At 34.1% G+C, this 13,264-nt stretch overlaps 1 protein-coding gene across 1 annotated transcript in view; it reads right to left on the bottom strand.

Moving 5' to 3' along the window:
- ANKRD13C (ankyrin repeat domain 13C) overlaps nt 1–13,264 on the bottom strand; it is a 78,580-nt gene that overhangs the window by 32,122 nt on the left and 33,194 nt on the right. Inside the window, exons 4-6 of the mRNA XM_079777111.1 lie at nt 10,867–10,952; nt 9,670–9,715; nt 3,867–3,933 (exon numbers count right to left, since the gene is read on the bottom strand). Coding sequence (XP_079633237.1) covers nt 3,867–3,933; nt 9,670–9,715; nt 10,867–10,952 — 199 coding nt within the window. The remainder of the gene's footprint in view (nt 1–3,866; nt 3,934–9,669; nt 9,716–10,866; nt 10,953–13,264) is intronic.

The raw sequence follows: 13,264 nt of genomic DNA, 5'->3' as shown, positions 1-13,264 counted from the left end.
CAAAACTTGCTTCATCCTTCCACTTGGTAACCCACATAACTTATTCCAAAATCTGTTAGCCTTTCTGTTTGACTTCCCAGATTCAATTAGCATTCTCTTTTCCAACATCTCCACAGCTTGAAAATCTTATGGATCATTCCTATGTCAAAAGCTCATAGATTCACTTCAGTGTATTTATTGTGTTCTTTGGTAACCAAGACCTGACACAGTCTATCCCAATGAGTTTGTCTCAAATTTCACAAATCACTACTTGCTGAAATTAGGGAGAGTACTGGAATGGAAAAGTTCCCAAGTACCCTAAAGTCCTTCAATCTTTGAAGACTTTATAGATCACATCAGGACCTCTCTGACTAGCTACTCAAAACACAGTCCTTAATCTAAGAAATGGGTTGACACATTTGTTACATGATGATGATCATGCCCAAGGAAACATCTTTAAGTCTCTGTGAAAGATCCACTCTGGCTACTGAGTTCTAATGCAATTATAAGAATTCATTATTTTGTAGGCTTTTCAGTTTTCACCCTGGACAAGGCAAAGTGAATGGGCATTCTTGGTTTCCCTACACAAAAAGGCTGAGAAATGAAACATCTCACATACTGCATCAAAAGAATAACTCGGGTTATTTTTAAAAGTAAAAGTGAGACCTGGCTGGTGTGACTCGGTTGGGTGTCGTCCTTGCATCAAGGTCACTGGATTGATTCCCGGTCAGGGCACATGCCCAGGTTGTGGGCTCAATCCCCAGTAGGGGGTGTGCAGGAGGCAGCAGATCAATGTTTCTCTCCCTCTCTCTCTCAAATCAATAAAAACTTTTTTTAAAAAAAAAGTGAAAGTGGTCCTATTAATAATTTTACCAGGTAACACGGATGAACCAGACCAAACAGAAAAGTGTGATTGCAAGGAGCTCTTTTCTGAGCCATATAAATACACATATTCCCTCAGAATGAAATCAAGAAGCAATAAAAAAAGCAAGTCACCAACTCCTGTAGGGATGAACCCTGTCTGCTGCTTTATAACTGAATTCTGGCTTCTGGTCTGCTGCCAGTGGCCTGCTTGCTATTGCACTACTAGTGCTTGTACTGCTAAACATGTCGTGTTGTTGCTTGTACATATGGCATAAGAGAAAATAATGCTAGTTGAAGGGGCTTATCCCTTCCCTTTATAAGGTGTGGACTACTGATAGTATCAAAAAGAGAAAGATCAATTTATGTAAGTGCCCTATTTGGACTCTAAGCTTCAGCTACCAGGAAACTCTATCCCCTACATAAAAAAAAAAAAAAAAAACTTTTTAAAAAGGGTAGGTGGCCAGAACATTCTCTGTCTCCATTCCATTCTTGCCCATCCTGGATGAGAGTGGTAGTGAGTTGCAAGGGGTAAGGGTAAAAATAGTGAGAAAAGAGATACAAAGAGAGGCAGAGACAGATTTACATGGTGATATTTAAGCTCCTAGAGGTAGTCACACCTAAGACCAGTAACAGTCAATTTTTATTTCATCTGTACTTTTATAATTTGCAATTGAAATAAGACTATCTAATACATCTTCTGCAATATCCCTGACATATTATATTGCCTAGTAAATATCACACATGCCTCATGATAAAATTTATGATATTTTAATGTATTAACTACTCCTTTGCTTTAAGCCTATGAACCTAAATATTAATTTTTGATATGTAATGGCATGAAGAACAAAAAATTCTTTATATAAATGCAAAGATTTAAACAGAAAATACTTTTTGAGATAAAAACTTGAAAAATGCCAAATAGCACTGAAAAAGGAAATAGAGCCTTCTCTCGAGACAGGAAAAGCATGAAATAGGGCAGTTTGCAATGATCATTTCAGTCAGTGGGTACAGATCACCTCAAATTATTAAAATTAAGTGAAAATGTTTTAGTATTCACAACAATAAAGCTGCTCACACTTTCCTATTTCTACTAAAGTATTTCATCTCTCCTTGACACAAAAGAAGATATTTTACATGATCAGATGCCTGTTATGAGGTATGAGTAAACTTTAAAGATTTCTTTGATATAGTTAAAATTCAGCTTCATTTGAAGTGATGTTTTAAAAAACTAATAGTCTTTTGAAATTTAAATTTGAAAGTTTTTATTTAATGTTAACATATTTTTTAGAAGTTAATTCTTGTCATATATGCAAAAAAACTTTGCCAAACTTCCTAAAATCCAGCCTTTCCATTAATGTGGTAAACTTTGTTTAGAAATTAGAGCTTTAGAACCTATCACATTTCTCCTTCATCCTCAGCTGCTGGTAAACCCTAGGTCTGAGTGTCTTACTACATTAAAGTAGCTTCCTCTTATCCTACATTTCTATAACAATGATTCTCCCTCAGGCTCCTATTCTCATGTCTCCATTTTAACCATTTTGTGGTTTTATTATCTATATTTATTATGTAATATTCATAATAAAATTTACTGCCAAAAGTCACATATATAAATGTGATATAATTTTTTTAAAGAGAAAGTGCCTCCTTTTTTTTGCTATTTCTAAAAATCAAACAAAACTAAAACTAACATTTTTTTTAAGTATAGCACATGGAAGAAAATACTATTCTCCCAAATTATCTACTACCTTTGGCAAGTGCCTATATTAAACATTTTTAAATTGATGAACCATTTTTTATGAATCCATAATATACTATTAACAATGGGCTGCTGAATTAAACCTACATCATTATCAAATCCTTTCCTAGTTTCTTTTGTATATTCTTCTGTAATTTCCAAGGTTTCTATAATTACCATGAACTTAATGTGCATGAGCCTTTCATAATTAGAAACTTCTGAAGAGGTTATTTTTTTAAAAAACAAAAATCCAGAAACTTCTACTTTAATCTAATTCTACTGCTTGAGAATAATTACCCTAGAACTTACTTCCAACTAAAGGTTATCTCTTCCACTAGAATTCAACATATTACATAATGAATTTTATACAGTTGGTTTTTTAAAATTTCTGCCTTGTGACATGGTAGGAACTGACAGGAAGTTGGAGGTCCTGGCTCAGATACTAATTTGCAAAGTGCTCCTGTAAAAATCACTTCACTTTCTCATCTATAAAACAAACAGTTTACATGAAATAATATTTTAAGACATTTCCAGTTCTAATCACTTACATATCCAAATTAATATTCTGGATATGTATAAAGATATATATGTAATATTATATATATGTATATATAATTTATAAATATACTAATATACATGTATATACATAAGTTGGCATATTCACTAGCATTATATATAACTTCCATATACTTAATTTACAAATATACCTACATTAATATAAAGCTAAAGATATAAGGAATGATAAAAGTAAAATTCTGAAATGAGTAAAATAAATATTTTCCACAGGATCCAATCATCAATCTTAAGTTTTAAAAAGAAACAGAAGAATATTAAATTTAGTCTTAAAGAGTTCACTAGAATAGATAAATGATTGAACAGATGAATGGATTCATGGATGGGTACATTGGGAACAGAAGGGTATAAGAGTAGGGAAAGAAGGACAAGAGTTAGGTCTTCTACTTATGTGTCCCTTATTCCTTAAAAAGCCAGGATCAAGGAGATGACCATCTTAAATCTTCTTAGTATTACATCATGTTCTTCACTGTTTGCCTTCTAGATATTCTGTAGTTGAATAAGAATAATACCTTTGTTTTAGTCAAGAGTTGATACCTTTGGTTATCTGTATATAGTATGTCTCAAATGAGATAAAATGTTGTGACTTTATTACAGCATGTTTAAGTTATAAAATACTACATCCTAATGTAAGCTATTACTACAGGGGCGGGGGGAAAGCTTCCTCTAAATCTCAATTTTCTATTACTCAGGAAAAAAAATCAAATCACCTTACCTGATATTGATACCTTGTTTATATATTTTACATGCATCGGAAGGCAGAATTCGGGAAAGTAAAGGCACTGTATTTTTTAAAAAGAAGAGGTAAAAATTAATTAGAAGAATAATGTGAACATTTTAGGAATTAATCAAAATTATAATAATTTCTTTTAAAATAGTATTTTCCCACTTAAAGTAATATGTAAAGCAATTTTGAGCAAATTCAAGTATCTATTATTTAATTGTATTTGCTGTTTTCACCCCTGCCCACCACCAGTAGCAGAGTTGATAAAATGTTCCTCATGGTTACATATTGTAGGATATTATTATAGACGAGAAAACTATGCCCTCTGGTAACTAAACCCTCCTGAATGGGTAACTGGATGGACCTGAATCCTATTTGATCCTTTAAATATAATGTGATTAAATAGTAGAAAATAGCCCAGCTGGTGTGGCTCAGTGGTTGAACACTGACCTATAAACCAGAAGGTCACAGTTTGACGCTCTGTCAGGGAACATGCCTGGGTTGCAGGCTCGATCCCCAGTGGGATGCATGCAGGAGGCAGCCAATCAATGATTCACTTTCATCACTGATGTTTCTATCTTTCTCCCTCTCCCTTCCTCTCTGAAATCAATAAAAATATATTTTAAAATAAATAAATAAATCCTATATAATAAAAAGCATAATATGCAAATCAACCAAATGGCAGAAAGACTGGTGGGCGGGGGGGGGGGGGGGGGGGGTCAGGACTGGCGAGCAGGTGTCTCCAGGCCAGCCAAGGTGCATGCCAGTGGGCAGAGGGAGGGGATGGCAATGGGGTGGGGGTGAGGGTGGCGGCAGCAGTGGTGGGGTGATTCGGGGCGGGGCCGGCCACTCACCATCCCCGGGTCGCTTCCCACAGAGGGCGGCCACTGGCAGCAGTGGTGCAATGGGGGGCAGGGCCACCTGTGCCGTCCCGATTGCCTGCCAGTCACCTCTCACAGAGGGAGGCCAGACTGCAGCTTAGGCCTGCTCCCCACCAGTTGGATATTCCCTGAGGGCTCCTGGACTGCTAGAGGGCACAGGCCGGGCTGAGGGACCACCCTCCGAGTGCACGAATTTTCATGCACCGGGCTTCTAATAGATAGATAGATAGATAGATAGATAGATAGATAGATAGATAGGGAACAAAGTAATGTGTATAACAGAAAAAGTCATTTTTAAATCTAAATAATTGAATTTGAGTTTGAATCCCATATGTGACCTTGGTTACTTAAGCACACAGAACCTCAGTTTCAAAATCTATAAAATGGAATCATACTGTATTTATAGATGTCTATATTCCATGTTGCTCACATTCATATCACAGCTATCTTTTGATAGCTTTTTATTAGTTATTATCTGCCATACTTTGGGGAAATAGGAGTTATTGTATGGATGAATAAATCTGTGTAACAGGTTATAATAAACTACCACATACCAATAAAGAAAAAAATGTGAAGGTAAAAATTCCTGAAAGTAATATCATATCAGATGTGTATGTGAGTACGTGTGCATGTATATATATAGATAGACAGACAGATAGATATCTTACACATATATGTATGTGTATATATATATATGTGTGTGTGTGTGTGTGTGTGTGTATATATATATATATATATATATATATATATATATATATATGTATATATATATTTAAGAGAGAGAGGAAGGGAGAGGGATAGAGCTAGAAACATGGATGAGAAACATCATTGATCGGCTGCCTCTTGCACACCCCCTACTGGGGATCAAGCCCACAACCCAGGCATGTGCCCTGAATGGGAATCGAACCCTGACCTCTCGGTTCCTGGATCGACACTGAACCACTGAGCCACACCAGCTGGGGTACAGGTATATTTTTTTAAATTCAGTGTTTAAAATGGGTGCTAAGTCAACCTGTGTTAGAAAGAAACAAAAACTTCAGAGAAAATTAAAGACTAGTTTTTTAGTTAGCTTTTTCAGAAGTATCAATATTTTCTAAACACTAAAGGTACACTTAATATATCTATGTCTTTTTAAAATCGTGAGGTTACTGAATCTAAAATTATTTCCAGCAATGAAGACTGTTTTCTAGACATTTTACTATACAAAAATAAGAAAAGTTTACTGCCCAAAGAGAATGGAATACCAACTAACAGTTAGCCTAGTCAAAGTATATAAGAAATCATTTTCTGATTAAAAAAAAAAAATCCCTTATATGAAACAACAGAAGTTGAGAAAAGCAATAGTAGCATAAATTTATGTAAATGGCCAAAGCTCTTCTTTCATGCTCATTAATTGAGATCCAGTTTTCCTGTCAAGTATTTGGTGTAGCATGAACAAAATGATCAGAAGATAGCATTCGAAATTAATTTAACCTAACCTACTACATCTTTTGAAATAGTATGGAAACCTACAAAAACAAAATTTAGAAAAATCAGAAGAGGCAGAAATGAATGCAAAGAAAATAAAACGCTTAGAAGTAATTTTTCATAGGCACAATTTCAAGTATTATTTCATAAATAAATCTCAAGAAAATAATCTAACGCAGAAAATAAGAAAGTCACTTAAATATAAAACAAGAAAAATGATGGAATATACTTGTAGTGATTGAAAATAATGATAATGTATCTGAAGAGCATTTAAAGATATTAAATATGTTTATGTAAAATAAAAAATCAGGATATGAAAAAAGCTTGGGGATTTGGGAGAGTGGCAAAAAAGCTACAAAACAAAAGGAAAGAGGGAATAGTATCAACAAAAAAGATTTCTCCTATGAAATGAATTCTAAAAATAGAGCAATTTATATTTTCCCAATTCTGTGATGATTTTTTTCATTCCCATGTAAACTAAACAATTAAACTCTGTATTTTAAGTTAGCTCAGTATAATATGAGAGTCTAACATGCCATTCCAAAGGTAGCATAATTCACTGAACTGAAAAATGAAGAGTCTCTAAATTTAAATTTTGGTTTTGCTATCACTTACTTCCTGATTTTAATTAGCATCTCTAAGCCTAATGTTTTTCATTCATAATAGGCAAATAACAACCCCAAATATATAGGGTAGAATGGATATTCTGTAGATAATGAGATAAAGAAACTTTTTAAATTATCAGTTTTTCTGTTGAAACATGTTATATGCATAATCCTAATTTTGAAGTAGTGATTATGATACTGTAAATTATTTAACATTTTACAATATATACAGGGCTTCCTTCAAAAACATAATTACATTTCATTCACAACAAAACAAAAATTTTGTGAAAGATGGGGCAATTATTATCCCCACTTTAACCAAGTCTGAGGCTATTTTCAGTCAAACACTGAATATGACAGCATAGGAAACAGTAGAGTTTGCATGCTCCACTTCCTCTAAATTAAACTTAATCCTGGGATCTCAATATTTCTTAGATTCCCCCTTCATTCTGGGTTGCCTTTTTTTTTTTTTTAGGGGTTTTGACAAGGAGAAGAAACATGCCTAAACTCTAGAATAAAATTTGATAACTGAATCTAATAATAAAAATGATCCAGTGTTTTTAAATCCAAAGTGTCTAAGCTAAATCTAGCCAATGAGTTTTAGTTTTTAGAATTACATATGACATCTAACCATCAGGAGCTAGGTTTGACACAAAATCAGAAAAATCCTTTATCAGCAATGAACAGATGTGCTGACGTTTTTGTGTTAAAGTCAAGTTCTCAAAAAAACCGATACTTTCAACAAGTACCTCAGGGGTTGCATCATGAACTTGATTATGCAACATTTATAATGTGTTTGTAACTATAGATGTATGAACACTTTCAGGAGTGATTACATCCATTTTTATTTCTTCATATAATTGAACTGTCACTTTCAAAATATTTTAAAACATTTTGCACAGCAAGATAAATGGACTATTTTAGAATTTAAACCACTAATATTACTAAGAGAATCAGTTAAAGAACACTATACTCAAGGGACACCCTTAGTTTAAGATCACAAGGAAGATGGGCTCTCAATAAAATGATAAAAAACAGAGTAAAAAAAATGTATTTTGACTTTAGACCAATTTGACTTGGAGCTCTTTTATTATTCAAAGCCACTACAAACCTCTTTTCCTGTCAGTGGTCTAGTACACCAGGGCTTCTGAATGATATATAAAGCATAAAGGCAAGGTAGGCCTATCAGAATAACAAAATCATGTGTGATTTTGATGAAGCCAAAACTAGCCCGATCAGGTAGAGTTGTAACAATTTTGAAAACAACTAATTTTATTTAGTAATTAAAACTTTACATTTAGAGATTTAAAACATTAGGAAAACCTTAATCATCCATGCTGTAAAGTATTATGCAGCTGTTAAAATAAATGAAGTACTTTCTCATGAACTAATATGGTAGGATGCCTGTGACATATTAAATAAAAATGACAAATTGCATAATCATACAAGTAGTATGATTCCCATTAAAAAAAGAATGCTCAGGCCCAGCTGATGTGGCTCAGTGGTCGCGCATTTACCTATGAACCAGGAGGTCACGGTTCCATTCGGGTTGGGGTACATGCCCAGGTTGTGGGCTGCATACCCCCAGTGGGGGGTGTGCAGGAAGCCACCAATCAATAATTCTTTCTCATCATTGATATTTCTATCTCTCTCTCCCTCTCCCTTCCTCTCTGAAATCAATAAAAATATATTTAAAAAAAAAGAATGCTAAACATATATTTGTGTGCCCACACTCACACATTTGTAAACATTAAAAAAAGACTTTGAAGCATTAGTATGAAACGTTAACAGTGATTTCCACATTTGTCAATATCTGATTTACTTTTATAATTATTTTATGATTTATTTTTACAGTTATTTTGGGGGTATTATAGAGCATTCATATATCTTTATATCATAAAATTAATTCAGATGCTTTAAAAAATGTAAGTTCATATATATACATTACATTTGTTTAAGATTTTTAAACAAAATTTAGTTGTTTTGGCAGTTGTTTAGTTAGTAAAGGTCACTAGGAACAAGCTTCCTATTTCAACAAAGGGGAAAAGAAAAACTTACTAAGGTAAAATAAATGACTGCAAAATATCTTGGAATTAAGGTCTTTCATAAATAATAGAAACAGTGTGCAACCAAACAGTATGTTAAGACAGTGGCTATAGCCCTAGCCGTCTGGCTCAGTGAATAGAGCATCAGCCTGCAGACTGAAGGGTCCCAATTCCAGTCAAGGGTACAAGCCGGATTGCGGGTTTGATCCCCAGTACGGGGCGTGCAGGAGGCAGCCAATCAATGATTCTCTCTCATCATTGATGTTTCAGTCTCTCTCTTCCTCTCCCTTTCTCTCTGAAATCAATCAAAATATATTTAAAATGGAAAAAGACAGTAGCCCAAAAGTATATAGGAAAAGTGGCAAAAATGATTGAAAGTTGATAAAATATCCAAAATCAAATGTTAACCAAATTCTGTACATTCAGGGATCCAAGTACTATATCAAACTTCCTTTAATTCAGTAATCTAATAATCTCATAATTGTACTCTCTTCCTCTGAACATTCCTTAAAGTACTTAATATTTAAACCTGCATTTCATTGTTTAAAAATGTAAGACATTTTTAATTTTAAAGTAAAAATTTTAAAAGTTGCTAATCAGGTTGAGATAATGAAATACCACTTCAGTGCTTTACAAACAACCACTTCAGTTTATTACATCCAACATAATGGAAAATATTAATTATCCTGGGGCAAGTATCAAATTTGTTATGTTAACAAATATATACAATAGTTATTTTTACATTTGCAATTCTGCGTGTGTACATACTTTATAGTAAAATACAGCACACTCTTACCCCAGCTTTGAAAATCCCAGTGAAGTTCTAGATAAAAGTCACCTAGCTAGAAAATGAAATAAGAATAATTACTGAATGCACCTTAGTTAATAGCTGTTATTATCTACTTAACATTTTGCTTTTTAAAAATCTGTTATCATTTAAGGTCTATAGACAAAAATAGAAAATTTCAAAGTTTAGAGAAAAAGAAAATGTCCATTATTTAAAATAAAACATTACAATAGCACACATTTATCTACAAAGGAAAATATGCACCACTATAAATTTTGTAACATTTTAATTACATAGGAAAATATCTGAAACTGATAGACATTTAAATTTGCATAAATATTCCTTTTCTCAGCATAACTAAAATAACAGTAAGTACTATTGTAAAAATAGTTAATAACTTCAGAAGTTATAAAAAATGATTTCCAAAATGATTATTTATATAGCCTCATAATGGTCTAAAAAAACAACCCATTACAATAGAAACTTTTATCTCTGCAAAGTAATAACACAAAGGTTTATTAAATCTGAAATAATATGTTACCATATGAGAACTATAGAGCAAAATTTTATTTCACAAATTAAAAACTAAACACCCAAAGACTATAACTGTTAAAGAAACTATTATAATCAAATATTCTAAAAAAAAAAAAAAAATTGTATCTTCAGAGCTCAAAAAAAAAAAGGCATACCTAAGAAAAGACATAATCGTCATCTTTCTTCCACATTTCTTTTAGGCATCAAAAATCCAGAAGAAAATATCAGAAAATAAGCCTCTCTTTCTGTGCCAGCACCCCCAGCTCTTACCATCAAGAGGAGGACACAAAAAGAATTATGTAAGGAAAATGCGAACTGCTCCTACTAGGAGCAGGGGCTGCAGCTCTTAGAAATCTTCTAATCCCAAGGACAAAGAAAAATTATTGCCACTAACTATGACCCAGCTCTTTTTTCTTAGAGCTCTCATCTAAGAAAGCAATAATTCTTTATTTACTTTCCTAGTTCAAAGTGAATGGTGCTTCCCATAAGAGTACATTTTTACATCATAATCAGAGTATTTTGTTATGTTATTATTGTTTAACTTAAGCAGGATTTTTACCATTTCTTGACCCTTAATAATTAGTGAGAAATTAGACTGTATTTTAAAAAATGCTTAAAATCACACTTACAATTATTCTTTGAATACAAAATCAGCAAAGAAATATAGCCTACCTCTTTCAGGGCTTTTAATAATCGAGGTCGTTTTTCTTCAACACTTTCCCTGGATTGCTGTTTAAGCTTCCTTAAAAGAGCAGTAACTAAAATTTAAATTTAAAAAATTTTTTAATTTAAAATAGATTTCACCATACTAAAAAATATTATTTCACAAATACAATTTTATTTCACTGACTTTTATACAGATATATTGAGAGATATGGTTAGTAAATAAGTTTAGTAAGGCTATTATTATTCACACTAGTTTTCCTAGTTTTAAATTATCTGTATGAATTTACCTGACTGAGCCAAGATTTACCAATCTCAATCAGATAATGCAACGTCCTGTTGTAATACTGATCTAAACGATCTCAAAGTTAGCAGATCTCAAAAATCAAAAATCCCATTGGATACCACTTTTCTAAAAACATAAGTATCTACAACTATTTCCAGGTACTGTATATCTGTTCTAATTTTCAGTAGAGGTTGTATTTTAACATAATAGTAATACAGAAAAAAATACAGAAATGAATCATATTCTATCTTTAACAATAACTTCTGAATCTAATAAAACCTGAAGACCTCCTTAGTATTTTCTCAATAGTTAAGAGATTCAAATGTAAACACTGCATTAAAGTGCAAACCCCAGCTTTACTACTTATTAGCTGTGTATAAATTTGGACAAGTTATAAAATTTTCCCAAACTTGTTTCTTTTTTTTCATTTGTCAAATAAGAATAAAATAAAATCTACTATATAGTTACTGTTAAGCCTCAATATAAATTGCTTATTACTGTGCCTACAATTAAGTAAATATGATTTTTATCTATTAGAATGATGGTCTAAGGTTGACTAGCAAAAATCAGTTAATCGCTAACATTTACTGAAATAAGGGAAAACACTAGACTTAAATGAATTAAGGCTAGCAAAATAAGAAGAAGGAAAAATGTAAATCGAGATTAAAAAATATATACATCAATACGTGATTTCTCTTCCTAGTCCTGACATATTTTTTCATATACATATACAGATATACTAGAAGCCCGGTGCATGAAAATTCATGCTCTGAAGGAGGGATCCCTCAGCCCGGCCTGCCCCTCTCACAGTCCGGGAGCCCTCAGGGGCGGGAGGCAACCCAGCGATCAGGGGAAGATGCCGCCCCCATCACACCTCTGCTACTGCCACTGCTGGCAGCGCAAGCCTCGGCCGGCTCTGGTTACCTGAGCCTTGGGCAGCCCTGGGCGGTTGGGCAGCCACCATCCAAGGCTTGCCTGGGCCTCGGGCCGGCCCTGGGCATCTGGGCAGCTGCCATCTGAGGCTTGCCTGCATCTTGGGCCAGCCCTGGGTGGCTGGGGGCCTGAGGGGACTGAGGGACTCCAGAGGCAGGTGCATGGAGCGGCCGGACCCGCCTGGGGCGGGCCTGGCTGTGCCACGTGCCTGCCACCCCATCAGGGCTGAGGGGACTGGGCGCCACCATCTTGTGGCTGAGGGCGCTTCCATCTTTGAGGGCATGGCAGTCAATTAGCATATTCCCTCCTTATTGGCTGTGGGTGCTGCCATCTTTGTGATGGTGTGACCATCAATTAGCATATTCCCTCTTTATTAGATAGGCTATGTAAAAATACTATTTTTTTCCATTTTACAATATGCAGTCTTATAAACTATTTCAAGCCTATGTGGAATACACACAAAAACAGAAGGTTAAAAAAAGAGAAGGTCCTAGCTGGTTTGGCGCAGTAGATGGAAGCATTGGCCCACAGACTGAAGGGTCCTGGGTTTGATTCTGGTCAAGGGCATGTGCCTTGGTTGCAGGCTTTTCCCAGCCCTGGTCAGGAGCCTGTGGGATTCAACCAATCAATGTGTCTTTCTAACATCGATGTTTCTCTCTCTCTCTCTCTGTCTCTCTCCCTCCCTTCCACTCTCTAAAAAACAATGGAAAAATATCCTCGGGTGAGGATTTAAAAAAAAACAACACACAAAAAAACTGAAAGAAACAGAAAGAAGAATGACAGTGAAAGACTGAACCAGATTTGTTTTGTCCACATAGGCCAAATTAGGAAAAGGCCAAGGAAGAATTCTGAAGAACAGTAAAATTTATTCTTACTTTTAACCATAGATCTAACAATAATTCCAATATATTTTAAAAGCCAAAAAGCAAAGAATAATGTTTAAATTACTAAAGATCTTAAAGACCAGTAAAAGAGGCTGAGATCTAGAAGCCAAAGAACATGAGACCTTATCTCATTTATAAACTAGCTGTGTTACATATATTTTTAACACAGTGAAAAACTCAAAAGCAAAAATAAACCAACTAGCTCTGTGACCTAGGTCAATAATTCCCAAATACAAGTCTACATTTCAGTGACCAATTGTTCAAGTTTCCAGTGATATGCAGCAAAATGAAAAAATTGGAAACT

The sequence above is a fragment of the Cnephaeus nilssonii genome (assembly GCF_951640355.1).
Source record: "Cnephaeus nilssonii genome assembly, chromosome: 7".
In the NCBI taxonomy this organism is placed as follows: domain Eukaryota; kingdom Metazoa; phylum Chordata; class Mammalia; order Chiroptera; family Vespertilionidae; genus Cnephaeus; species Cnephaeus nilssonii.
The sequence above is the reverse complement of the archived record's forward strand: the minus strand, read 5'-3'. Positions and strand labels throughout refer to the sequence as shown.